Below are 27,333 nucleotides of genomic sequence, written 5' to 3' on the forward strand. Positions count from 1 at the left end.
AATAATTAGAAAAATGAATGAGATTGGTATATAACAACAGAAGTACTCTCTTATATGTTGTTAAGAAACAACAGATTTTGATGCATTCAAGGTGCTTAATTAGAAAAATGAAAACACTGCTTTCTAATTTGATTCATTAATTAATGTAAGGCATAATCAACACCTCAAAACTATAAAGTTGCTAATTAATTATGCCCGTATATATATCATTTGAAATACAAGTACAAATTCTGATGATGAACTAACATAGACATGTTTAGTACCGTAGGTTTTTTATTTTATTTTATTTTTTGAGTAAAAGACTAGTACCATAGAATTGAAGTACCATACAAGTCTTCTTACTATTTGTACGATCGAAATAAATCTTGTAGAAAATTGCACTGGATATTTTGTAAGTAGAAGGTTCACGTCCAGTCAAAGTTCGATGACTATCTACTTGTATAAGTAGTTGCAACGGGAATATTTTGGTGAACCATTGAGAGCTTCTCACATTAATTCAAGATGTGCTATTTATCACCAAATTTCATCCTCCTCCTCTTACTCATTCAAGCCTTCTTGGCAAATTGCTGTATTGAGCATGAGAGAGATGCCCTGCTTGAATTCAAAGCTGGTGTCAATGATAAGAGTAGTCGTCTGGCTTCATGGAGAGGTGAAAAATGTTGCAACTGGGCAGGGATCCGATGCAACAATCGAACAAGTCGTGTTGTCAAGCTTAACCTTCGAAATACCAACATGGAACCAATCTATTATGAAGGTACCTTCGATTATTGGAATTACCACCCTGGCTTGACCGGGAAGATCAGCCCATCTTTGTTATTTCTTAGTGATCTGAAGCACTTAGATCTCAGCTTCAATAATTTTAGTGGGAATAAATTTCCAGAATTTATTAGCGCATTTAGAAACTTGAAGTATCTAAATTTGTCTAACACGGGTTTGTCAGGAATGATACATCCTCAGCTTGGGAACCTTTCTAAGTTGTTGTACTTTGATCTTGGGCAAGACTATTATTTTTCTGATTTTATATGGAGTGTTGATATATGGTGGTTATCTAATATGAGATCTCTAAAGTATATAGACATGTCGGGAGTTGATTTCAACAATTCAAATAACTGGGTGCAAAGTTTGAACAAACTATCATCACTTGAAGTGTTAGTTTTGTCCGATAACAATCTAACCCAAATTCCCAATACACTCATTTTAGTGAACTTCACCTCTCTCAGAGTGCTTCATCTTTCTGATCAAAACTTCAATACCACCATACCCAATTGGATGGGCAGTTTACACAGTTTAAATGTTCTAATTCTCGAAAACTGTAACCTAGTGGGGCCATATCCCGCTACACTGGGAAATTTGACAAATCTTGTTCAGCTTAATCTTAGATTTAATTACCAAAATCTAAATGGAACAATACCAACTGATATTGGAAATTTAACAAATCTTGTTCGGCTTGATCTTAGCTATAATAACCTAAATGGAACAATACCAACTGATATTGGAAATTTAACAAATCTTATTCAGCTTGATCTTAGTGGTAATAAACTAAATGGTACAATACGAACTAATATTGTAAATTTAACAAATCTTGGTCTGCTTGATCTTAGCTATAATAACCTAAATGGAAAAATACCAACTGATATTGGAAATTTAACAAATCTTGTTACGCTTGATCTTAGTTATAACTCCCTCACAGGATTACTATCAGAAACTCACCTAACTGGTTTGTCAAAACTCAAGTATTTAGGCCTCGCACATACCAACATAACTATTTTGTTTGGTAGTGAATGGACCCCCTCTTTTCAATTGAATACAATCTGGTTGTGGTCAAATAAACTAGGGCCAAAATTTCCCTCTTGGATCCGAAGACAAGTACAAATTGAGGAACTAGATCTGACAGACACTGGAATTGATGACTGTATGCCCAATTGGGTTTGGAGCTTATCTTCACTTAGAGTCCTTTCGTTGTCTACTAACATACTTAGAGGAAAGTTACCAGCCAGCTTGGTGCACATGACCAATCTAGAGTATATGGATTTGAGTAATAATCGACTTGTGGGTAAAATACCATTTCTTCCTACAAGTTTGTCGTCTCTGGATCTTTCAAATAACTCCTTGTCAGGACAATTGCGTAAACACTTTAAGTCACCATATAAAAATAAATTGATTGTTTCGAACAATCACACTGCTGAAGTTGTAGAATTGTTTCCTTGTGGATTAACTAGTTTGTGGTTTCTAGATCTCTCGAGTAATAGTTTATCAGGGCATCTTCCTCCTTGCTGGTCAAACATCAGTGGAGTAGTAAATCTTGCAAATAATAGGCTCTCTGGAGTTGTGCCTAGATCTTTGAGTTGTTCAGATGAACTACAAGTGGTTTCTCTTGAAAACAATAGTCTAACTGGAGAGTTTCCATTTGATTTGCAGTTTTGCAAAGGATTATATATGCTTGATCTTGGAGAAAATAATTTTCATGGGATAATACCTGATTGGGTAGGAGAAAGCTTTCAATGGTTGCATTTCCTAAGGTTGCACTCCAATTTATTTTATGGTAATATCCCATCCAAGTTGACACAACTCAATAATCTACAAGTCTTAGATCTTGCAAATAACAACCTTTCTGGACCGTTGCCAAGAGGATTGGATAATTTTACTTTGATGAGTCAGTTCTTGTATAAAGGTAATAATGGTAGGACTACAAAATTAAATGCAATCACAAAAGGGTTGATTCTTGAGTATAGTCCTGCAGATCTTTTCTATTTGAGAAGTATGGATTTATCAAACAATAATATAACGGGTGAGATACCTCAGGAGATAGTTTTTCTTATGGCTTTAGTGAATCTAAACTTGTCCCACAATCATTTGATAGGAAACATTCCGCTTAAAATTGGAAACATGACATCTCTAGAGTCCCTCGACTTTCACATGAATAACCTATCAGGGACTATCCCACAAAGCATGTCTGCCTTATACTCTTTGGAAGTGCTCAATTTTTCTTACAATAATCTATCTGGGAGCATTCCAACTGGGCATCAGTTGCAAGCACTTGATGACCCATCAATCTACAGTGGTAATCCATACCTATGTGGACCCCCACTAAAGACGAGTTGTGGTAGTAGTGGGAGATTTCCTCATAATAATGGTAACAACGATTCCAATTCAAAAAATACTGGTGATTGGGATAAGTGGTTGTATTTGTTCATCGAGTTTGGATTTGTGGCAGGATTTTTGCTGGTGTTTTTCATCCTACTATTCAAAGTAAAGTGGAGGTATACTTATTTTCAAATGGTTGATATTGTGCTTGACAAGTTGTATGTGTTGATGTTGAAGCTGAAACTCAAATGGGCTTCATCCCATTAAGCCATTAAGTCATTTTGTTAGAGAGTGTTAGAGTGAGTGTTAATGGCTTGATTATCTAATTGTATTTGTAAACACTCCATTGATCTAGTGAATTTGTGCCGTGTGCTCCCGTGGTTTTTTCCCGAAAGGGTTTCCACGTAAAATTTTGTGTCTCTCTTTTATTTTCTTGTACTTGATTGCTTGTTTGTGTTGGCTTCTTGTTTGATTTCCATATTTCTTCATTTGATCGGGTATTGATGTATGCGTGCAAGGTGCTCAATAATAAAAAAAGTTATAAAATGGCTTTATAAAAAAAAGTGAAGTACGGATCACAATGAATAATAAAAGATCAATAGTCCGCATTATAAAAAAAAAAGGTTAGAAAAATGAATTCATAGTACGGATCAATATGCAATGTGATAGTACTGTAGCATCACGAGGAGTAATAAAAGATTTGGACTTTCCTTTCTAAGAAAATGGCAAAAGAAAAACATGGAACCTGAATTGTTGCCTGAAATATAAAACAAGATCATTCAAGTTGCAACAAACCAAGCATTGTCAACCAGTATACTTGACTCGGGCGTCGAATTCTAGAAAAACAGAAATAAAGAACAAAATGGGCACTATGTTGCAGAATTAGAGGATGCAGCGTATGAAAAAAAGGTAGTTAAGCCCAACAGGCCTCCAGCCTAGATGGAAATTAAAAAGCTACAAGCCCAATACTGCCTCAAAACGAACGAATTGATATCACCCGAAGCTGAAGGTGAAGCAGCTAAACCTGAAGTAACATAATATTTGGTTGTAGGTAAGGAGCGTCCGATGCAGTTGAGCAGGTAAGTATTACAATCAAACGGTCGCTATCTAAGTTGAAGTATTGTGTTACCTAAGTGTATGAACATTATTTTTGGCTCCTTTTGCCATGCACATGCAAATTAATTCTTGTTTTTATTTTTTTGGGATATGTACTTGCACTCTACTAAAAAACTGTAAAATTATGTATTTTTCTCTCCAAATTATATAATTAAGTATTTGTCATCAATCCAATTGAGATTAATTAAATCTAAATAATATCATTATTCAATTAATTGAATAAATACATGAGTTATTAAATTTTTTTATGGTAAATACATAATTTTGTAATTTTTGAGTGCTACAACTGAAATTATCCGGCCATTTTTATTAATATTCTTAAAAAAATAGAAAATTTTAAAAATGCCCCTCTCTCTAATTTTTTTTCATACATGCCCTGACCGCCTGGGCCTGGGGCGGCCCAAAACAGCTAGTGAGGCGCCCCAGGGCCCGGCGGCCCATACCTTAAGTGAGGCGCCACCCCCTGGGGCGCCCCACTAGTCCTGTGATTTAAACGCATTTTCTGCCTCTGTCACTTCCTGATCTCAGACCTTCTCTGGAGGCGATAACTGGGGAAAATAGGTATGTTTTTTTAATTATAATAATTAGTAATTATAATTATAATAATTAGTAATTATAATTATAATAATTAGTAATTACTGTTCCAAATTTACTGTTGCACTTACTGTAGCGTACTGTACATTACTGTTGACATTTACTGTAGCGTACTGTACATTTACTGTTGACCTGTACTGTATCGTACTGTACATTATTGTTGGTATTTACTGCAGCGTACTGTACAATTACTGTAGCAATTGCTGTACACCTACTGTAGAAAAATTGTAATTTTTTTTAATTTTGTTTATTTATTTTTCAATTAGTCATTTATTAATGTACCCATTATTATGTCATGTAATACTTGTAAATTTTTTTTTTAAAATGTAGTTTGTTAAAGAAGAGATGTTAGTTGCACTGTATGTCGGCGGCAAGCTAGAAAGGGATGAAGATGGCGTGCATTACACAAAAGAAGTCGCATTTGGCTTCGAGATTAATGAAAATACCACATTTGAGGAACTGAAGCAGCTAATATACGAAAAGACATCTGTAAACCCCAACAGGTATGAAATAGAGTTGGCTACACGGATTGACAACTCACGTGGGGGGGGGGGGGTAGACCTTACTTTGTTAAGTTTCCAATAACAGATGCCAATTTGTGGAGAGTTGTGTATACTCAATTTGTAGCTTGTGGGGTCCCGGTAATGGACATATATTCGAAGAGGGTTCCCCGCACGAGGGCTGGACCTTCAAGTTCGGCTGGGGCTGGACCTTCAGGTTATGACAACCAGGGGTACCATCAGCACTCCCCTTATGACCACCAGGAGTACCACCAGCAATCCCCTTATGACAACCAGGGGTACCACCAGGAGTATCACAGCCCCGGTAATGACAACCAGGGGTACCACAACTCCCCAGAAAATACTAAAGAGTTACCACTACCACCCAGACAGACACCCATAATCCCTAGATTTCCAACTATGCCAGAGTCAGGACCGGTACCCGTTAATCGAAATGATGTTGATGTTGATGTTGATGCTATTGATGCCGTACCAGAAAGAGAAATGGAAACGGGGGATGAATACCAAGGGGTTTGGGAAGATGATGACTTATCAGATGGTGATGCAAATGTAGCAGGGTTGTCCAGGGCAGAAAAATTCCCGATTAGAGGTCGGGGGAATAAGCATCCGGTTGCCACATTCAACGACACCACAGCTTTCGAAGAGGCAGACATTAGTTTCTTTGGTCCTCGTGTTGTATACAACAAAGAACTTGCCGCAGGGCAAGTTTATACCAGCGTAGACGAGCTTGTAAAGAAAATATATGAGACTCATGTTCACGGCAACTGGGAATGTATAATACACAAAAGGGACCGAACAAGGTTAGTTGTGCTTTGTTCAACTCACCCGCACTGCGAGTTCCGCCTTTTTGCAACCCCTGCGGGTTCAGGGGAAGCATGGATGATTAAGAAGTGCGAACCACCTCATACATGCAAGTCTGCGTCCACAAGGACAGACCATTCAAATCTGACAGCATCACTAATTGCCGATGCAATTGAGGAGGACATTAAGTTGGATCCATCGATGAGCATCAAGGACAGACCATTCAAATCTGACAGCATCACTATATATATGTATGTGTATATGTGTATGTGTATGTGTATGTGCATGTGTGTATGTGTATGTGTGTATATTATACATATAGTTCACCAAAGAAATAAAAATAAAAATTAAAGTTATAAAAATTTACGACATCACTTCGTAAATATATCAAATATTATATTTTTTGGCATACACATACACATATACATAATATTTTATTTTTTGACATACACATATACATAAACCCAACACTTTTTTCAACAAAATTATTCAAATCAAAATACTAAGATTTCTCAAAAATAAAAAAAAAAAAAACCAAATTACTAATGGGGCGCCCCAGGGGGTGGCGCCTCACTTGGGGTATGGGCCGCCGGGCCCTGGGGCGCCTCACTTGGTGTTTTGGGCCGCCCCTGGTCCAGGCGGTCAGGGCATATTTAAAAAAAAATGAGGAACAGGGTTATTTTTAAAATTTTCTTTTTTTTCAGGGATATTAATAAAAATGGCCGGAAATTATCCCACAAATTAAATTTTTTGGAGCCAGTTGTTAATTTTGATATAACTAGGGGAAAAAAAATTGGTGGCGGCTATTCTTTTTCCCAATTAATTTGTTTCTTCGATTTGTTTCTATATCTATAAACCGTGAAAGTAAAAATGTGAAAAAAGAATACAAAAAGAGAGAGAGAGAGAGACTTGTAAACTGTAATATTACTAAACAGAATTCCCCATTAATTCTATTTCTCATTAACGATGCAAGTACAGTATCAAGCACCAGTAACTAATCAAAACTAATTAAGGAAATTAATCCAAAGAATTCTTTGATATAATCTTCTCTGTACATTCAGAAAGATATCAGAATTACAGTTTCTTCTAGTTTAACATACACAAATTTTGTGTGAAAAAAAAAAACATCAGAGAGGCACGGTACTGTTTTGGATCTGACAAAATTGGTTGGTTGGCACATTGAGTACCGTTTTTGGTACAGAGTACTGCACCACTTGAGCACCATAGTTGTCGACCCGGCAACTGGTAAATAAGACCCAGTATAGTAGTAATCCAGTTGTTACCAGCTGCCCTTGAAACCTCCAACTGGCCGTGTGGTGCCAGTTTGCTACTTTTCATTTTACTTTACCAATCAATTAATTATCAATAGTGCCTGACAAACAAATAAACTAACCTAGAGCCAAAACTGGGTTAGAGCTTGCTGTAGCAAGGCAGAACCATATAATCATCCTGTCAGTTTTAAACATAATCAGATGCCAAATTGAGTATTTTTGTAGTTAATACATTATGCAATGCAATGATTGATCCTCTTTTCTTTGGTTAAAGTACAGGCGTAAATGATGTAGTAAATTTCTGAAAAGTTTTCACTTAGACATTTCATCGAACAGGTTGTGTGCATGAGTAATGATGCAGTGAACAATTGAAAAACAAAAATATGGTCAAAATTGCAATGAACTACAATAAACTTATTTATTTGATTTCACAAAAAGAAGTATTATCAGGAGCAATTCTGTCATTTTTCTTTTATTTGGCCCCACTTAGATTTTTTTTTAATAAAAGCTAATTTTTAGTTGCAAATTATCAAAACGAAGACAATTCCTACAAGTACAGTACACCATGGATAATATCAAAATACCAAATATGCCCTTTATTCAATTAATATATTGGACCAATTCAACTAATAAAGTAATTTATATAGTACCAGAAGGCCCCACATTTGTGAAGGATCTTGCGCCTCTCTTTCTCTATCTCCAGGCATTAACCGGTACAGGTGATTTACTGGTGCTTTTCCTTAGTTTTTCATCTTCATTAAAATATAGTTCCTGCAATGGAGAAAAAGTTGGTTTACTTCAATTATACCAGCCAAAAAAAAAAAGAACATGCTGTAATTCTAACAAAATAACTAATCTCAAATGGTCTAGAATTTTTAGATCAAGTGAATAGTAATGGAACTCATGCATACTGGTACATTGCATCAGTCAAAACAGTCTCTAAGAACTCCAAACAGTAGAATCTCAGCAGTTGAGTTTCCATTTATTGGAATTTCTAATACTGTGATTGCAAACAATTGTTGAATACTCTCAGCCATAGCATAGAGCAATCCGTGATATGCATAGTACCATAGCCTCAATAACTCGTAAATTCACAGCCAAAATGTAGAAAATCACTTGATCTAAAGAAATTACACAAAAAGAAATTCCAGTATTATTTCTAATTTGTATATTTATACGTACGTGAACTGAACCCATCTGATTCTCTATAACTAATCTTTTTCTTGTATTTAATTTAGTTCAAACATTATTATAGTTAGGAATGAAAGAGGATCCGATCCGACAAGAAAAAAAAAGGCCAACAAAGAGGACCCCGTGAAGTCCCAGTTTTATGGGTACACATTAAGGTCTAATTATAGCGTTTTTGTATCAGAGAAGGTAAATTAACTATATAAAAGAAGAAACATGCATCCCTGTAACTCATCACAGTACCACAATTTATAAAATATGCAGATAGGTCCTAATAAATTTATTTTTGTAAAAGGGATTGTACGAAGGCCGGACAAGAAGTAAGAAAGTAATTTGCATCTAAACCAACCCCTATAACTTTTACTATTGAGATTAATAACATATTTTAATAAACTTTTTATAGGATTAATGTATTGTTTCTAGATACAAAGACCTAATTAAGCATGCAAAAGAACAGAAAACAGTAAGATTCAACAGACCATTGTTGCACAGCATTGCATCAATTACTGTGGATCTGAACTGTTCAAAATATAAGCCTTGTTTCTCAGAAAATGAAACAGACAATTATCATCTAAAAATCAGTTTACCTCACTTCTAGCACTTTAGTTGGATCCAAATCCCCACCATCTTTTGCTTCTCTTTTTGTCCTTTTTTTCCATTTCTTATTAAATCAAATGGCGGTTTTGCGACAACTCCATCTGTTTAGGTTTAGAAAGGGAATGAGATGAATTCAATTTAGCAACAGTTACCTTACTAATTTAAATTAAGTACCTGAAATGGGCCGAAAGAGGGAATGTCTTACTAACTGCAGTTTAGTTTCACTGACGATCTCATCCTCTAGACTCTGAAAAGCATTTATCATGAACATAAGGTAATTTGTTTTCTCAGCCATTCTAAATAAGAGAAATTAAGAGTTTGAACTTCTATGAGCTGATCTTTATCCATAGTACAGACCATTATGCGCTATGCATAGTACCATAGCCTCATTTCAAAAGAAAATATAACATGCTAAGTAGTTTATAAAAAAAAAAATATGCATTAAAAGATGTAATACCTCTTTCTCAAATCTGTTAATATCAAGATATAGCACGGATATTAAAGCATCAAAGTTGGGATCTGTCTCTTAGAGAATGTTCTTCTCCAACTCAGCAATTACAATTGTTGGAAAGAAAATAATGATGAGAAAAAGATAAAAACTGTTCATACAATATGTACTGATAACAATTATTGCTTACCGACACATTAATTCTAAGGCAAAAGAGAGAAAATAAATACCACTATTGTACTACTCCAGCACAGAACCAGTCATGTACTGATCCAAATTTTTTGTTGACCTCTTCCTTCCCCATTAAATAAATTCTACTTTCAGCTTTTGATGCGGCAAATGTTGTTATAATTAATATTTTCAAATGACTATTACAATTAATCTATATATGGTGCTTCAAAAGATAAATTAAAAAAAAAAAAACAATCAAGCAATCTATATGTAAACTACAATTAATTCATGCCTTCATTTTGATGTATAACATACTATAAAATCAGAGAGGAGTTACTCACAAATTCAAGTGCTGCCTAGGAAAAAAAATAACAACTTATAAAAGAAAAATGATTAAAAATCAGAGAGGAGTTAGTTTTATTTTGCATTTTCTTATTTGCCTGCATGCGATCATCAAGAATAACTACACCGACTCTATCAGTTTCAGTATGCACTAATAAGCTTAGTAAATTAGTATGCCCATGTTTTTTAAATTATAGAGGATGTCACCTCCCTCATAACCTCAACAAAAAATGTATACCATAGATTAATGGGAAAATTTCATATATACCCCTCAAAAACTACAAATTACATATTTCCCCCTCTCAAATTCATATATCATATTTCCCCCTCTCAAAATTCATTAAACAATTCATGCTTTTTTGGCTCTTTTGATTGTTTTGTATTTCTAATTTATCAACAAATTATAAAATTAGAAGCCTCACCCCTTCCTAGCGCCTCATGTAATCAAGAATGTGTAGCTTTCATCTGTAGTTGTCATCAGTCAATTAATATCATGTATACTTCTTTTTTTTAATCAATACAATCGTCTACGAGCTTTCAATACAAAAAAAATACGTGGTGTCCAATTTAAGAGATTCTACTGTTCCTTTATTAAAGCCAACCATCCTGATTATCAACACCATTCGGTCGCAGCATTTTTGAAACAATCTGTCTTGAAATTGTTGTCCCTGTAAAATTGATTACCATAGTTATATCAAATTGTTATTAATTTTTTTTTCTTTCAAATATATATATCACCCTAATCAGCTATGATTTTACCAAGGAATGTAAAAGAAAAAACATGGAAACCACTTAATTTTGATATTTTCTTGGTATTAATTAGTATTATGTTTTTTGTCCACTTTGATTACTAACACATGTGAATGACTTGTGAATGACAAGAGACCCGTATTTGGTGTTGACCTGCAAATGACTTGTGAATTTCTAAACTAGCAGGGTCCACAATAATAATTCCAGAATTTATTGCAATCTTGTTTTCCTGTCAGACGAAGACTTGAGTAGACCGCATCTCTTATGTTTTTATTCCAATCTCAGATTTCTAATTTCTGTAATTTGCTATGAAATGAAGCTCTAATTTTCATATTATGTAAAGAGACTAAATCGAATATGTAGAGATAATTTTTATTTTATTTTTTAGTTTGTCGGTCAAATATTATAGTAAACGTAACATTTATTCTATTTTTTATGCTCAATACTCATTGTTCACTTTGATACAATTTGGTTGTATCGTATTTCTAATTTATTAATAAAATATAGAATAATTATTCAAATACCCTCACTCCACTCCAGTATTTCCAAATCCTCGCACCCATTTAGATAAATTATGTACTATGTATCCCACTCATTATATGATCTCCACTAATTATTATTCTACAAAGATATTATTGTGTAATCTTCTAAATGAGAAAACAGCTTCAATTAGTGTGGAATGGGCCTGAATGGCAATCCAACTACGAGGGGTCGCAGGAATGACACTTAACTAACATCAAATAAAAAACAAAGATGCAATTATGAAAGAAATGTTTTATCTTCTCGGATAATTTTTTTTGTTAAATTAATCATTTTAGCCTGTGACTAGGAGTCTACACGTTTAATCCAAATTTTCTTTTTGAAATAAACATTCTAATAAAAACAAATTTCCCTGGAGGTGTCCATTTCGTTTTCCCCAAGATCAAACTTTGAGCTCCTGTTAAGAAACGCGTAACACGTGGGACTTCAGTCAATGATCAAATTTTGGCATTCAATTCTAATTAAATAAAGCGGTTAGGAGTTGCAAATTATTAGAGCTGACTATAGTCAACAGATCAAACCGCTGACTAACAGGAGTCAACAACTCGAGATCTTGTGTTCATACCGTTCCTATATTTTGTAAGTAGAAGGTTCACGTCCAGTCAAATTTGGATGACTATCTTCATGAGCTGACGTATCACACCAACAATATCTACTTCTATAAGTAGTTGCAACTGGAATATTTTGGTGAACCATTGAGAGCTTCTCACATTAATTCAAGATGTGCTATTTCTCACCCAATTTCATCCTCCTCCTCTTACTCATTCAAGCCTTCTTGGCAAATTGCTGTATTGAGCATGAGAGAGATGCCCTGCTTGAATTCAAAGCTGGTGTCAATGATGAGAGTGGTCGTTTGGCTTCATGGGGAGGTGAAAAATGTTGCAACTGGGCAGGGATCCGATGCAACAATCGAACAAGTCGTGTTGTCAAGCTTAACCTTCGAAATACCAACATGGAACCGATCTATTATGAAGGTTTGACCGGGAAGATCAACCCATCTTTGTTATTTCTTAGTGATCTGAAGCACTTAGATCTCAGCTTCAATAATTTTAGTAGGAATAAATTTCCAGAATTTATTAGCGCATTTAGAAACTTGAAGTATCTCAATTTGTCTAACACGGGTTTGTCAGGAATGATACATCCTCAGCTTGGGAACCTTTCTAAGTTGTTGTACTTTGATCTTAGGCACGATCCCTATTATTTTTCTGATTTTAAATTGAGTGCCGATACATGGTGGTTATCTAATATGAGGTCTCTAAAGTATATAGACATGTCAGGAGTTGATTTCAAAGATTCAAATAATTGGGTGCAAAGTTTGAACAAACTATCATCACTTGATGTGTTAGTTTTGTCCAATAACAATCTAACACAAATTCCCAATACACTCACTTTAGTGAACTTCACCTCTCTCAGAGTGCTTCATCTTTCTGATCAAAACTTCAATACCACCATACCCAATTGGATGGGCAGTTTACACAGTTTAAATGTTCTAATTCTCGAAAGCTGTAACCTAGTGGGGCCATATCCCACTACACTGGGAAATTTGACAAATCTTGTTCAGCTTGATCTTAGCGATAATAACCTAAATGGAACAATACCAACTGATATTGGAAATTTAACAAATCTTGTTCAGCTTGATCTTAGAGGTAATAACCTAAATGGTACAATACCAACTAATATTGGAAATTTAACAAATCTTGTTCAGCTTGATCTTAGTTATAACTCCTTCACAGGATTACTATCAGAAACTCACCTAACTGGTTTGTCAAAACTCAAGTATTTAGGCCTCGCATATACCAACATAACTATTTTGTTTGGTAGTGAATGGACCCCCTCTTTTCAATTGAATACAATCTTTTTGTGGTCAAATAAACTAGGGCCAAAATTTCCCTCTTGGATCCGGAGACAAGTACAAATTGAGTATCTAAATTTGATAGACACTGGAATTGATGACTGTATACCCGATTGGGTTTGGAGCTTATCTTCACTTAGATCCATTTTGTTGTCTACTAACATACTTAGAGGAAAGTTACCAACCAGCTTGGTGCACATGACCAAACTAGAGTATATGGATTTGAGTAATAATCGGCTTGTGGGTAAAATACCATTTCTTCCTACAAGTTTGTTGTATCTGGATCTTTCCAATAACTCCTTGTCAGGACAATTGCGTAAACACTTTAAGTCACCATATAAGAATAAGTTGATTGTTTCGAACAATCACACTGCTGAAGTTATAGAATTGTTTCCTTGTGGATTAACTAGTTTGTGGTTTCTTGATCTCTCGAGTAATAATTTATCGGGGCATCTTCCTCCTTGCTGGTCAAACATCAGTGGAGTAGTAAAACTTGCAAATAATAGGTTCTCTGGAGTTGTGCCCAGCTCTTTGAGTTGTTCAGTCGAACTAGAAGTGGTTCAACTTGAAAACAACAGTCTAACTGGAGAGTTTCCATTTGATTTGCAATTCTGCAAAGGATTACAATTGCTTGATCTTGGAGAAAATAATTTTCACAGTATTATACCAGATTGGGTAGGAGAAAGCTTTCCCTATATGGCATTCCTAATATTGCGTTCCAACTTATTTTCAGGTAATATCCCATCCAAGTTGACACAACTCAATAATTTACAAGTCTTAGATCTTGCAAATAACTACCTTTCGGGACAGCTACCTAGAGGTTTGGATAATTTTACTTGGATGAGTGATCAATTATCCTCGTTGTTTGGATATTATAGTGACGAGAGTTTAATTGCAATGACCAAAGGGTTGAAACTTGAGTATGATTCTACAGGTCTTCTATTATGGAAGAGTATGGATTTGTCAAACAATAATCTAATCGGTGAGATACCTCGTGAGATAGTTGTTCTTGCTGGTTTATTGAATCTAAACTTGTCGAACAATCACTTAATAGGAAACATTCCGCTTGAAATCGGAAACATGACATCTCTAGAGTCACTCGACTTTCACATGAATAACCTGTCTGGGACTATCCCACAAAGCATATCCGCTTTATACTCTTTAGAAAAACTCAATTTTTCTTACAATAATCTATCTGGGAGCATTCCCACTGGGTATCAGTTGCAGGCACTTGATGACCCATCAATCTACAGTGGTAATCCATACCTATGTGGACCCCCACTAGAGACGAGTTGTGGAAGTAGTGGGAGATTTTCTCATAATAATGGTAACAACGATTCCAATTCAAAAAATATTGGTGATAGTGATAAATGGTTGTATTTGTTCATCGAGTTTGGATTTGTGGCAGGATTTCTAGTGGTGTTTTTCATCATACTATTCAAAGTAAAGTGGAGGTATACTTATTTTCAAATGGTTGATACTGTGTTTGATAGGTTGTATGTGTTGATGTTGAAGCCAAAACTCTAATGGGCTTCGGCCCATTAAGCCATTAAGTCATTTTGTAAGAGGGAATTAGAGTGAGTGTTAATGGCTTGATTATCTCCTTGTATTTGTAAACACTCCATTGATCTAGTGAATTTGTGCCGTGTGCTCCCGTGGTTTTTCCCGAAAGGATTTCCACGTAAAATCTTGTGTCTCTCTTTTATTTTCTTGTGCTTGATTGCTTATTTGAGTTGGTTTCTTGTTTGATTTCCATTTTTCTTCATTTGATCGGGTATTGACGTAAAATCTTGTGTCTCTCTTTTATTTTCTTGTGCTTGATTGCTTATTTGAGTTGGCTTCTTGTTTGATTTCCATTTTTCTTCATTTGATCGGGTATTGACGTATATGCGTGCAAGGTGCTCGATAAAAAAAAAGTTAGAAAAATGAATTCATAGTACGGATCAATACGCAATATGATAGTACCGTAGCATCACGAGTAATAAAAGATTTAGAGTTTCCTAAAATGGCAGAAGGAAAAAAATGGAACCTGAATTGTTGCCTGAAATATAAAACAAGATCATTCAAGTCCCAACAAACCAAGCATTGTCAACCAGTATACTAGGCTCTACGAAAGCCCAATTAAAATTTTATAGGCCTGCTTCTATATTAATACAAACATCATTTCTTTTTCAATCCGAGTTGCTGTTAATATTTACTCTTCCTTCCAAAAAAAAAATGGGTTCAATCAGGGCGGATCTTCAGCTCTGAACCATCTATAATTTTTTTTTTTTTAATTATGTATTTTAAAATTTAATTGAACTTTAATAAAAATTATATATAATTAGGCTGCCACAAAACGTGAAATGTGTATTCTCTGTAGTTGCAAAGACTTGAGTTTAAATTCTAACTGCGACCATTTTGCAAATGGTGCCTTGACAGTGTGGGAAAAATGGCATGGCAGAGCCGGCTCCGTCACGTAACGGCACGGTAATGGCACAGAACGGCACGTGTTATTGTTCCGTGCCGTGACTCGCATGTCGCGTGCCGTGACCACCACTTGACATTTTGGTCACGGCACGGCACGCAAAAGATCCGGTCACGGCACGGCACGTAATCACGCAATTCATGTGTAACTAGAACTGTTAGGTCTTAATCAAATGGTGAATCTTGAAGGAACTAACTTAAATTATGAAAAAAAATAGTTAAACGTGAGAAACATAACTAGTTACGTTTGGACACGACACGCGAGTCACGACCACCTCTTGACATTTTGGTCACGGCACGGCATGGGTCACTGTTCACTTGGTCACGGCACGGCACGAGACCAAAGTTACGGCGTGTTAATCACAACACAACACGGCACGTTTTTTCCACTCTATGCCTTATTGAGGCTTGTGAGATGCTGATACTAGCCGGTACATGATCGCAAGTATACAATAATCCCAATCATATAATAAAAGTTTTAGACACTATGATGACGAATTAATTTGACATCTTACGTAACTATCATTTAAATCATGTCAAACTTCTTATTCAAAAAAATAAAAAAAATAAAAGGAGCGCTAACAATTTCAGAACATGACTCATTTTGATTTGAAATCGTCCAAAAGGTTCGCAACAAGTGCAAACAGAAATGTAAATAGTTAAAAAAAAATAATATATAACCAAGCCAAAGTGGGTTACACTTAGAGTGGGAAAAATGGCACAGCGGAGCCGGCTCTGTCACGAAACAGCACGGTTACGGCAAGGAACGGCACAGCACGTGTTAATGTTCCGTGCCATGACTCTCGTGTCGCGTGCCGTGACCACCTCTTGACATTTTGGTCACGGCATGGCACGTGAAAGATCCGGTCACGGCACGGCACGTAATCACGCAAGTCACATGTAATTAGTCCCTTGACATTTTGGTCACGGCACGGGTCACGGCATGGCATAGCACGGCACGTTTTTTCCACTCTAGTTACACTAGCATCAAAGTAACCAGAAACAGCTGATGGCTAACAGAAATTGAACTTTGTGATATATGATCTGTAGTTATTTCTAAAGTTTGTGGTGGCATTATACACAAGAAAGATGTTACTTAATACTATACATGCACAAGAAAAGGAAAAAAAATGAAGTCAGACTACTTTTGCAAGGAATGATAAGTTTCTACAAAAAAACCTCTCGGATTATCCGTGCAAATATGCGAGAAGACAGTCTGCTCATTATATCTGGTAGCACCTTTGCAGATATTCCCGGTAATACTGGAAGAAGCTCTTGAATAGTATTTGCCAGATTTATATCCTGCCAATGAAAAAATAATATGCACACTAAGAAATAGTAACATATGCATTGTATTGAGTCCGTAAAATGCTACTAAGGTGCACATATTTGATATTTTGCCCCAAGAGATGATCAGGCATGGAAGATGCAATTTTTTTTACAACATAACAGCTCGATGGAACAAAATTAAGCTAAAGAACGACTTGCTCGAGAAAACATTAAATAACGCAAGAAAAATTGACTAATTATTTTTCTGTCAATGAAGCAAAATTAAATAGAGACAGACGCGGAATTACCCTGTCAGATGTAGAATTTGGATTTGAAGTCCCAGCTGTGAGAAACTTAACCACCTTCTCCACATTGTTTAAAATGACCTTGTCTTCTGCAGTAATTGTCGGTAGAAGAGCGGTAGTTCTTACGGGAGCCATTCCAAAAACTGGCACCGGGTTTCTGATACCCAAAGCAGTCGCAACTTGTACCAATTGATCCCTTGAAACCGCATCTATGGCCTTCACTATCTACACTCAATACCATGTAAATAGTATTCACCAATTAGTAACATATAGCAAATAAAATGAAGTAATAACAGAACGTGCAACGGCAGCAAAACAATTTTTGATACTTCATTGGAATAACAGAACCAATAATATACCTCATCAAGAATAAACTCTCTGAAGAAATTTCCTTTATCAGACAACAAAAATGCAAGCGCTGCTCGAGTTTTGATTGGTTGCTCCGGTCCAGAGATCATAGATGGCAGCACTGGCACCAAAGAGGAACCTGGTTGACTTTGTAAAACACCGAGTTCAGCCATGCTTCCTTTCAAATTTTCACCACCTCCACTTTTTGCTGCTGTAATAAAATTCTCAAAGGCTTGCATCACATCAATAAATCTCTCAGCATCAAACACACCAGACTTTCCATAAATTGTGTATCTTAATGCACTCCTTAACCGAGGTGATTCATCAGTCAATAATCTCTGTTGAAAACAAAAAGAGGAACAAGTGAAAAAAGTGTACAAATACCAAAATTTAAAGAACCAAAGCACAGAAGATTACATCAGTGCACTATAAAGTACTGTTAACTAAATGTTAAATGTTTTAGTTAGGAATCATGCCTTTAGGCTATATACTCCTGGAAACATAAAGGGAAAATAGAAGTCCTTGAGATCCGGAACATTTTCCTTTTGGTGATATAACAACTGAAATTAGGAATATTTCCAATCTAAACAAGAACTAGTAGGTTTAAGAAAGATACTTTACCTGGGCAATGTAGGGATAAGCTTCATCAACAATAGCAAAATCAGAATTGCCAACCAATGCAATACCTTCTAAAACACCAATAGCTCGAATAATCAGGGCAAAATATGGAGGGATTCTAAAAGGATAATCAAAGGTTATCTGTGCAAGGTCAGATGCTAATTCTTGGAAATTAATATTTTTGGCGCCACCTCCTTCTAAAGCCTGATCAAAGACCTTGGCTAACACAGGTAAAATAGGATCGAGGTTAACCCCATCTGGAATGAAACCAAGCTTGACAAAATCTTTTACAATTGCATCATAGTCACGGTGGATTAGATGTGCTATGGCTTCTATCATGCCGTACTTTTGATCGTCAGTAAGTTTTGTCACAAGCCCTGCATGGAAATACATAATATTACTGTGTTTTCTAAAGAGTTGTAAATAACAAGAAGACAAAAGAGGAAACAAAAGGGGTAATAGAGAAATTGTAATTGAATCCAAAAAGGATTATTCTGGCCTACTGGGTACTGGCTAGATTATATGCACCAATACCTGACCTGACAGATGCAGTAGTGATACAAAATACCGTGGTACCAATCCTTCATGAAAGTTGCATTATTCTGGGCGATAAAGTGCACATTGAGGCAATTGAGAATGAATTACATGTGACGATATTCACATTTTTACAATCTAAAGAGATATATACAGAGTTTAAAAGGTGAAAAAAGATAAAGAAATACACACCGAAATCAAGTATGGCCAACTTTCCATCAGGAGTTCGAATCATGTTACCAGGATGAGGATCAGCATGAAAGAAGCCGGTATCAAGCAACTACAAAGAATTCATCATTTTACTAAATAAGTAATTCAAAATATGTTGTAATATTGTAAACATAAAAACGTAAATTGCATAAAAAACTAGTGCTTCTGATGCAAAAGATAAATAACATATTATGTACAACAGCAGGGTTAATATACCAATAAATCGTAAGCACCAAGATGGTCGCTATATTTTTTAGGGATTTCTGTCGTACCAATGTGGAAGTTTTGAATAACTTCTGTGAGATTTTTAGATTCTTATAATTATAGAGGAATCTTGCAAAAATCAATCTGTGTTGTTCTGCAACACACCAATTCTGATTACACTGTACACACTTAATTTGGCAATTGTTTGGTCTCATAGTGCTCCTGTTCAGACTTTAGGTTATATTAATAAAAGAATGAATGTGTAGTTTTCAACCAACCTGTTTTAAGTAGCAAATCACTCCTACATTGACGAGTTCTCCAACATCGCTTTCTTTGCTCTGTGATAGCTTTTCTCCTTCAACCCATCCTGTGGTGAGAACTTTTCGTGAAGTGTATTTTGTATATGTTTTTGGTACGACAACCTGGAATTGCAAATAAAAGATACCAAGATAATAGGTGAGTGACAGATCACCAACTAGATAGCTTGTACATACAAGCCGGTTAATCGATCCCTTCTGGTACCAGTAGCATGCACTTAAACTTGCACATATAGATCATGATGCTAGAAGAGTGAACAATGAAATTTCTACCCAGCCATTTCGCATTAAGCAAAAAAAGAAAAAACATTAATGTTTTAACTACGTTTATGACAAAAACAAACAAAAATTCTCATGTTTACCTGGGGAAGATCCTTCCTCATCATTTCAGCGAACTGGGTACCATTCTCTCCCTCATTCACATAATCAAGTTCTTCAAAAAAGCGAGCGGCCCATTCATCCACCAACCCCACCACATCAACTGAGATCTAGCACACGAGATTACAATTTCTAATTGTTATCAAGAAAAAATATAAAGGACAAGGAATCAAAGGACATATGGAACTTAAGCATTGACTAGCACACCAAGGGAAGCTAACTTATGTCAGAAATAACCTCAATGATAAATCATTTGGAGTTTTTGTTTACAACACAGGTAGCTCCAATTATAAAGGATTCAACAATGTTGGGGCCGGCCGTATTCATCCTAACAACCATATACCTTAACCTAAACTTCAGAAAAGTTAAGCTTTGACAAAAATGCAGCTACTCTTTACCTGCGGAAATCTCCTTAGTACTAACCCTAATTTCCTAATGATGAAGAGATCTATAGTGACAGTCTCGAGTACAAAAGGCCTTTGCACTTTCACGGCTACTAATTCTCCTGTTTCTTTCAAGCGGCCTTTGTACACCTGTCCCAATGATGCTAGAATTATAGCATAAGAGAAAAAAGCACCAGCGAAAAGTGTTTCAGTTAAATTATTTCAAAAGGCATCAAGGGAAAGTGTTTCAAAGGCACTAGTATATCCAACTTTAATTTATTTCTTTTAATTCTTTTTTTTTTACTTTAATAAAGGTTCTTATGCATAGAGTTGGACTGAGGCTTAAGGTTAATTGCCAATCAAGAGAAGTAAGAAAATATTTCCATCTCCAATATGGCCAAGTAATGTACCAGATGAGTCCGGTATTGACTAGCTGGTTCAGTCTGGTCCATTAGTATAGAATTGATGCAATGTCTTATCTTACATTTTTGGCTTTTTATGCTATTGTTATACACAATAAGAAAAAAGTTTCATGTGCCCAAGCAAAACCTAAATATATCATACTTAACTAGTAATTTACACACAACACCTCAAGAACAAAGGAAATATCACATACTCGTCACACTGGTCTGAAAAGAAATTAATATATAAAAAATAATCAATCATGTAGGAGGATTAATTTGGAGCTTCTTCAGGGAAACTTACAAGGGTCATGAATGTGTGTATTTTCCTACTTTCCAATTAGGCACAATAGTCAAACTTTGACAGGCATGTGCACAATATTGCGAGGTTTTGCAGGGGCATGCATGGAAATCACCCAAAAGCATAAGAATGAAATGAGCTTTACCAGCTGCAATGGGAGAGGGAGACAGCTCAGAATAAACTTCCTGCCAGGGCCGACCAAGCTCTTCTTTGATTAAATCCATTGCTACATCATCAGGAAAAGAAGGGACCTTATCACATAACTTTTGCAACTCTGTCATAGCAGCAGGAGAAAGTATATCAGGTCTGATGCTCAGTGCTTGGCCTAGTTTTATATATGCAGGGCCCAGGGATGTCACTATTTCCCTCAGTTCAATTGCCCTTGCCACCTCATTCTGCAAAAACAGAGAACACATAATGAAGACAAAAAATAAATAAATAAATAACAGTCAAGTCATGAAGTAATCTGATCCAGTTCAAATTATGCTCCCTTATGTTGGCTCCATTTTTTATTTGTCCATTCAACTTTCATTTTTCTAAATAGAAGTGCTCCTTTCATTTATAATTATGCAAACAGTGTTTTACATACTAATCATTGGAAGTTTAAAAACTTTTTAATTCTGTGTAATTATATAAAATTGGGTACTAGAAACTACACATGTGAAGTAATTGGAGACCAACCAGCAAATCAACTTATACTTTTGCATAATCAAACTTGAAATCTTCATAGTTAACATATTTTCAAAAAAAAAAAAAAATGGAATGTTAGTAATCATGGACAGGCAGATCAGAGTGTCCGATCAGCATCTCGTATTTAGATGTGGATTATTTCATTTAAAGTCATAGCATTATTACCGAAGAGTAACTTCATATATCAATATAAGACATTGTGACTAAGAAAAAATTTGATACGGTGAATGGTGATATACTTACCTCTTTGATTGTTTTGTTGATCAAATCAGATATGAGACCGGATAAGAAACCACCAGCCACAGAAAGAAGTTGCACAATTCGAGTGGCAACAGCTGTGGGTTTCCTGCCCCAGTAAGCTGATATTATATCTGGGTCATACACCAATGGCAATGCATCTTTTGTATTTACCCCGTCAACCTAGAAATTAAAAGAAGAAAAGCTAAAACATGCAGACGTATAATTATTTTATTAATTAGGCTGTACAAATTGGTATACATCTCAGCTTATTTTCATCATCAGTAAAGCTAAATTGTCAACTAGGTCCAAACTATACTTAAATCAGGTTCACTGAAAACTATATTGAGTGATTCATATAAAATTCAACCACACAGAAACATGCACTAATGTCAAAACATACCTCTACAAGACGGAGCTGAATGTTTTCATCGGCGAACTGCGAATCTCGAAGATTTTGACCGCGTAGACCCCGCATGAGACTGGAAAGCTGTTCATCCTCCTCCATTTGTTTTCTTACTCTCTTTATCTCCTCCGATACATTTCCAAACCTCTGCATTTCCAAAATTTCCCTTCAATAAATGTATAATTCAGAAAAAAAAATAAACTTTATTAGATTGAATTTGAGTTAGTATCTTACAGTGGGGACTGATTTGGGTTCAGTGGCGACAGCTACAACATGTGATCGCCTAGACTTGAACCTCGCAAAAGAAGGAACAGTCGAAAAAGAAGATTTTGTTTTGGATTTGTTAATGGAGAACGGAGATGGTTTAAGTTGGTCGCAGCCGCACTGGAGGAGGTGCGCCGCCCTGGCTTCCATTGGTGGAGAAGCCGAGATCAACCTCAAGTTCTGTGCGCTATAAGAAGAACTGGAGAAGAACTGGAGAGGATACAGTTGAGAAATCGAAGTGGGAAGGGGAATTCAGTGGCTACTGGTTTAGTGAGAAGAGCTCGCCTGAAAGTGTAAGGGGGAAAGAGAGACGAAGCGCGCACGGTAGCCTGTAGTTTGTTGTGGTACAAAACACTTCAGTTATGTTGTTCCTGAGGTACAATCAGAAAGTGATTCTTCCAACAAGCAACAAGGCAGGAGTTTAATTGGACGTTGGAAGTTGGAATCATTGGTAGCGCTTAATTAATATATGGTTGAGGAACAACATACCGGCGGTCAAACAGAACAGTAGAGTTTGAGTTTCGCTAATGTACACAAAAAATGCACCCAGAGACTTCTACTGGATCGCCTAAAGTAACTTAAATTTTGAGTTAAGATCTGGACCGTCCGATCAGAATCCCGGCACATCGGTCCGAGATGGAATGCGCAGGACCCTTCAATATTATTGCTTGAGCAGATCGGACGGTCCAGATCTGAACAAAAAATTTGAGTTACTTTAGGGATCAGAATTCGTTTATTTATATTTATATGTGGTCGGTGATCAGACGGTGGAAAAGCGTTGGACCGCAATAGAACGCGTGCTGAATTTGCGAGGAATGGGATTAGATGGTGATGGGTCTGGTCTCGTGGGATGGTTTGCACCGTCAGCAATTAAGCATGGAATTACTGAGTGGAAAGTAGGATACGTGGAAAAAGCTGAACCGGTGTGGCGAAAATTTGTCTCTTTTTGTTTATGTTTTGAACATAGGTCGCTACTCGCTTGAATGTACACCAAGTATTTTATGTTCAGTTTGTACTTTGTAGCGTGACTATTAGTGTCCATATTGACAAATGAATTATTCAAAGTTCGGTTCGACGAGTTTAAAAATTCGTAATTCGAAAATAAAGTGAGTATAATTTTAGAATTTATTTGAAATTATTCAAATCAGATATCACAGTCTTACAATGAAGAAGCAAAAATATATATATATATATATATATATATATATATATATGAGAAAAATTCAGAAAAAATTCGTGAATAATTTGTAAAATTCAGAAAAAATTCATAAAATTCGCGAATTATTTGGAAATAGTTCGGTCAAAATTCGGTCAACAGAATAATTTGGTGTTCGGTTCATCATTACAAAATAAAACGAATTATTCGAAAATCATGTGACTATGCTAGTGCCTAGTATATATACGAGAGAGTATATATAATAGTGGGAATTACTAATAACTTTTTTATTTTATAAATCTAATGATTTAAAATAGAAAAATTTAATTCGCAATCAAGATCTATATTATTCACATATTATACTTATAAATTTTATAATGAAATTTAGGGTAAAACATATAATGAAATTTAGTGTATGTATTAATTAATTTTAAATTTCAACTTTTAAAAAATAAAAAAAAATCCTTAATACATCAGAAATCTGTCTTTTCACATTTTGTATATTTGATTGTTTGTATTCTTTGAACTATTGCATCATATGCATAACACAATAATTACTTAACCGTATTAATTGAAAATTACTATCATTTCACATTTTGCATATCCAATTGTTTGTATTCTTTGAACTATTACATCATATGCATAACACATAATTACATAACTATATATGTTGATTGAAAATGACTATCATTTTGATTTTTAAACATTCTCTTAGTCTTCTGGCTGAGTATGGTGATGTAATTAACTGTTTCAGTAATAAAATGGGCTTCTATAGCCTATATTAAAAAAAAAAAAAATTGACATGGTTTACTGATTGATTGAAAATTAGCTTATCTCATATTGAAGAATGGCCCTAATGTGAAGTTAAGGATTTATACAATTTGGAAACTCAAATTATGTCTAGGATGAAAATATTTACTTGGTTGATGTCAAAACAAAGATGCATCACATAATCTAGTTAAATTAGACTAGAACTTGCCTAGTATACTAGGGGTGTTCAAACAGTTCAGTTTATTCGATTTTTAATTGAACCGGAATATTTTGGTTTAAATGAATTGGTTTTACGGTTTAAATGGATCAGTTTAGTTGAAATTTTGATTAATTTCGGTTTAAATAGATCGGTTCGGTTTAGATTTCTCAAAACCGACTAAACTGAACCGATCGGTTTATTGGTTCAACTCTAATTTTATTGGTATTATAATAATTTTATTAAACCAAATGAGATTGAACTAAACCGAACTTTAATTGTTGTGTATGACAATGTATTATTTTCGTTAATAATAATACCAACACATCAATTTTGTATTAAACATAACTTACGCTGGTAGAAGAGGTCTACAAGCAATGGAGTTGCGTAAATTAATTTGGTATATATTAACTTCTCATGCATTTTCATACGTATTCTTTTTTCTTTTATTTTATTTTTATTTTATTTTTTAATCTTTTAATTATCATATAGGCTCATCTGTTTGAGCCATTACCAATCTTGTAACCCGGATTGTAGTTCAAAATCTGAAACTATTTATCCAGCCAATTAATATACATTGTTTTAAAATCGAAAAATTATGATTATTTTTAGGGTTTCAGTTATCATTATTATTTTTTTTTCTTACATGAAACGAGGATAAAATTAAGCTCATAAATTACTCCGATAATAGAGAATAAATTTGGAACCTGTGACTTTTCCAAGTTCAACTAAATTTTATGTTTATTAATGCATTTTATTAGAAAAATAAATTTTACAAATTTTATGTTTTTCCATGCAAAATTGAATTGATCCCACTGACCTTCCAAAAAAAATCCCATAAAAGAAAGGAAGGCGCTACATTAAATAGACAAAGAGAAATTAGGTTATTGAGAGCAAAGAGAAATCTTGTTTTCTAAATATAATTTTATTCTTCCACTAGTGGAAAAACAGGAATCAGGATCGGTTATATATACATATCAGTATCGGAATCCAACCGATCCTGATGAAGGCGATACTGATACTATCAGGATCGGTTTTATATTTTTCAAGAACCGATCCAAATAGAAACTATTAGGATCGGTTTTTTAATAAAACCGATCTTAATAGTTGTTATCTAAATCGGTTTTTGACTAAGAACCGATCCCGATACGTACTATCAAGATCGGTTTTTATATAAGAACCGATCTTGATAGTATTTTCGAATTTTTTTTTTAAATTACATAACAACCGATCCTGATACGTACTATCAAGATCGGTTTTATATTAAAACCGATCTTGATTGTATTTCAGATCATAATTTCAAAAAAAAAAAAAAAAAACTTTTAGGATCGGTTTTTATTTAAAAACCGATCCTAAAAGTTTTTTTTTTTTTTTTAGAATTAGGATCGGTTATTTTAAACAACCGATCCTAATAGTAGTAATCTGGATCGGTTGTTTAAAATAACCGATCCTGATGTTTTATTGAAGCTAAAAAAAATATTTGTATTTATTTGACCAGCTTCCATATATATTTTGCTGGCCAGCATCCTAAATTTTTTTTTGTTGCACAGTAAGAAGCAATAATCAATTAAACATCATATACACATTCTAAATTAATTATCATACACATCTTAAACTATTACAAAAAATTCATGTACTTCATAAAAAGTTTTGTGAAGCATTACATGTTATAACAAGAAATTTAAATCCAAAAAAAAATTAATTAACAAACATACAATTGACTAATTGGGCTATTTCTTCAATTAACACACATTTATACAATATACACATTTATGCAATTAATGTAAAGCACAACAATAAAAAAATCAATAATTACCTCTTTTGCAATCACATCACTTGAGATTAAAAAAGACCCTAAAAACAAAAACAAAGGTAACAATTAGATGGAAAAACATTTTCCAATAAAAAATACAAAAAAATGTGTTTTAAAAGTATAATAATGAGAAAATTAGATAAAGCTAATACCATGATAGTTGATCGGCCGGATGATTAAGTAACTTGAGAGAGATGTCCTCAAAACTGTAAAACAATATATAAACACCATTAATTAATTTTTGAAACAATAAAACAAATTAAAAACTGGCACAATTGAGTCGGAGGTGCGAGAGGCTCGGATTTGAGAGGAAGAGACGGAGAGAAAGAGAGAGAGAGACACGGAGGAGAGGGAGAGACGGAGATAGAGAGAGAGAGACAGAGTACTGAGGATTTGAGAGGAAGATACGGAGACAGAGACAGAGATACTAAATTGAAAATGAGAGGCGCGAAATGAAAATAAGAAGAACCCTAGCTAAGCTGGTTATATAGGAATTATCATTAGGATCGGTTGTTTATAAAGAACCGATCCTAATAGTATCAGGATCGGTTTTATAATAAAAAAACCGATCCTGATACTAATTTTTTTGTATAAAAATAGTATCAGGATCGGTTTTTTATTATAAAAAACCGATCTTGATACAAATTTTTTTTTTCAAAATTGATTCTGTACAAAAAAAAAAAAAAAAAAAAAAAAAAAAAAAAAAAAATCAGGGTCGGTTTTTTATAAAAAACCGATCCTCATAGTATCAGGATCGGTTTTTTATAAAAAACCGACCCAGATTTTTTTTT

The 27,333-nt window shown here is 34.8% G+C and overlaps 3 protein-coding genes and 1 long non-coding RNA gene across 4 annotated transcripts; 2 read left to right on the forward strand and 2 right to left on the reverse strand.

Moving 5' to 3' along the window:
- The first annotated feature begins 501 nt into the window (after nt 1–501).
- On the forward strand, nt 502–3,607 carry LOC144547786 (uncharacterized). Its single transcript, XM_078296478.1, has 2 exons — nt 502–3,133; nt 3,215–3,607. The coding sequence occupies exons 1-2, from the start codon at nt 502–504 to the stop codon at nt 3,349–3,351; spliced, it is 2,769 nt and encodes a 922-aa protein (XP_078152604.1). The 3' UTR covers nt 3,352–3,607.
- A 3,630-nt stretch (nt 3,608–7,237) lies between these two features.
- Nucleotides 7,238–10,460, reverse strand: LOC144547716 (uncharacterized). The gene is made up of 4 exons (XR_013509143.1): nt 9,630–10,460; nt 9,163–9,419; nt 8,038–8,158; nt 7,238–7,565 (listed from the first exon to the last, which is right to left on the reverse strand). It is a non-coding gene; the product is annotated as an uncharacterized LOC144547716 (long non-coding RNA).
- A 1,645-nt stretch (nt 10,461–12,105) lies between these two features.
- Nucleotides 12,106–14,936, forward strand: LOC144548181 (uncharacterized). The gene is made up of 2 exons (XM_078296886.1): nt 12,106–12,397; nt 14,009–14,936. The coding sequence occupies exons 1-2, from the start codon at nt 12,145–12,147 to the stop codon at nt 14,800–14,802; spliced, it is 1,047 nt and encodes a 348-aa protein (XP_078153012.1). The 5' UTR covers nt 12,106–12,144; the 3' UTR covers nt 14,803–14,936.
- Nucleotides 14,937–16,755: 1,819 nt separating this feature from the next.
- On the reverse strand, nt 16,756–22,931 carry LOC144548049 (uncharacterized). The gene is made up of 12 exons (XM_078296732.1): nt 22,577–22,931; nt 22,340–22,489; nt 21,943–22,119; nt 21,155–21,404; nt 20,323–20,471; nt 19,909–20,034; nt 19,508–19,651; nt 19,008–19,095; nt 18,285–18,658; nt 17,675–18,001; nt 17,319–17,540; nt 16,756–17,043 (listed from the first exon to the last, which is right to left on the reverse strand). Exons 1-12 carry the CDS (start codon nt 22,754–22,756, stop codon nt 16,909–16,911), a joined length of 2,322 nt encoding a protein of 773 aa, XP_078152858.1. The 5' UTR covers nt 22,757–22,931; the 3' UTR covers nt 16,756–16,908.
- Between the last annotated feature and the right edge of the window lie 4,402 nt (nt 22,932–27,333).

Source organism: Carex rostrata, chromosome 32 (genome assembly GCF_964058835.1).
Source record: "Carex rostrata chromosome 32, lpCarRost1.2, whole genome shotgun sequence".
NCBI lineage: Eukaryota > Viridiplantae > Streptophyta > Magnoliopsida > Poales > Cyperaceae > Carex > Carex rostrata.

Excerpts from the sequence above, each read along its gene's own strand:
- LOC144547786 (XM_078296478.1), top strand. The coding sequence starts at position 502 with ATGTGCTATTTATCACCAAATTTCATCCTCCTCCTCTTACTCATTCAA. Across the intron at positions 3,134-3,214 it reads GAGATTTCCTCATAATAATG|GATTTTTGCTGGTGTTTTTC; the intron begins GTAACAACGATT and ends GATTTGTGGCAG.
- LOC144548049 (XM_078296732.1), bottom strand. The coding sequence starts at position 22,756 with ATGGAAGCCAGGGCGGCGCACCTCCTCCAGTGCGGCTGCGACCAACTT. Across the intron at positions 22,120-22,339 it reads TTCAGCTCCGTCTTGTAGAG|GTTGACGGGGTAAATACAAA; the intron begins GTATGTTTTGAC and ends TTTAATTTCTAG. Across the intron at positions 17,541-17,674 it reads GAGAGTTTATTCTTGATGAG|ATAGTGAAGGCCATAGATGC; the intron begins GTATATTATTGG and ends TATTGAGTGTAG.
- LOC144548181 (XM_078296886.1), top strand. The coding sequence starts at position 12,145 with ATGTGCTATTTCTCACCCAATTTCATCCTCCTCCTCTTACTCATTCAA. Across the intron at positions 12,398-14,008 it reads GGAACCGATCTATTATGAAG|GTAATATCCCATCCAAGTTG; the intron begins GTTTGACCGGGA and ends ACTTATTTTCAG.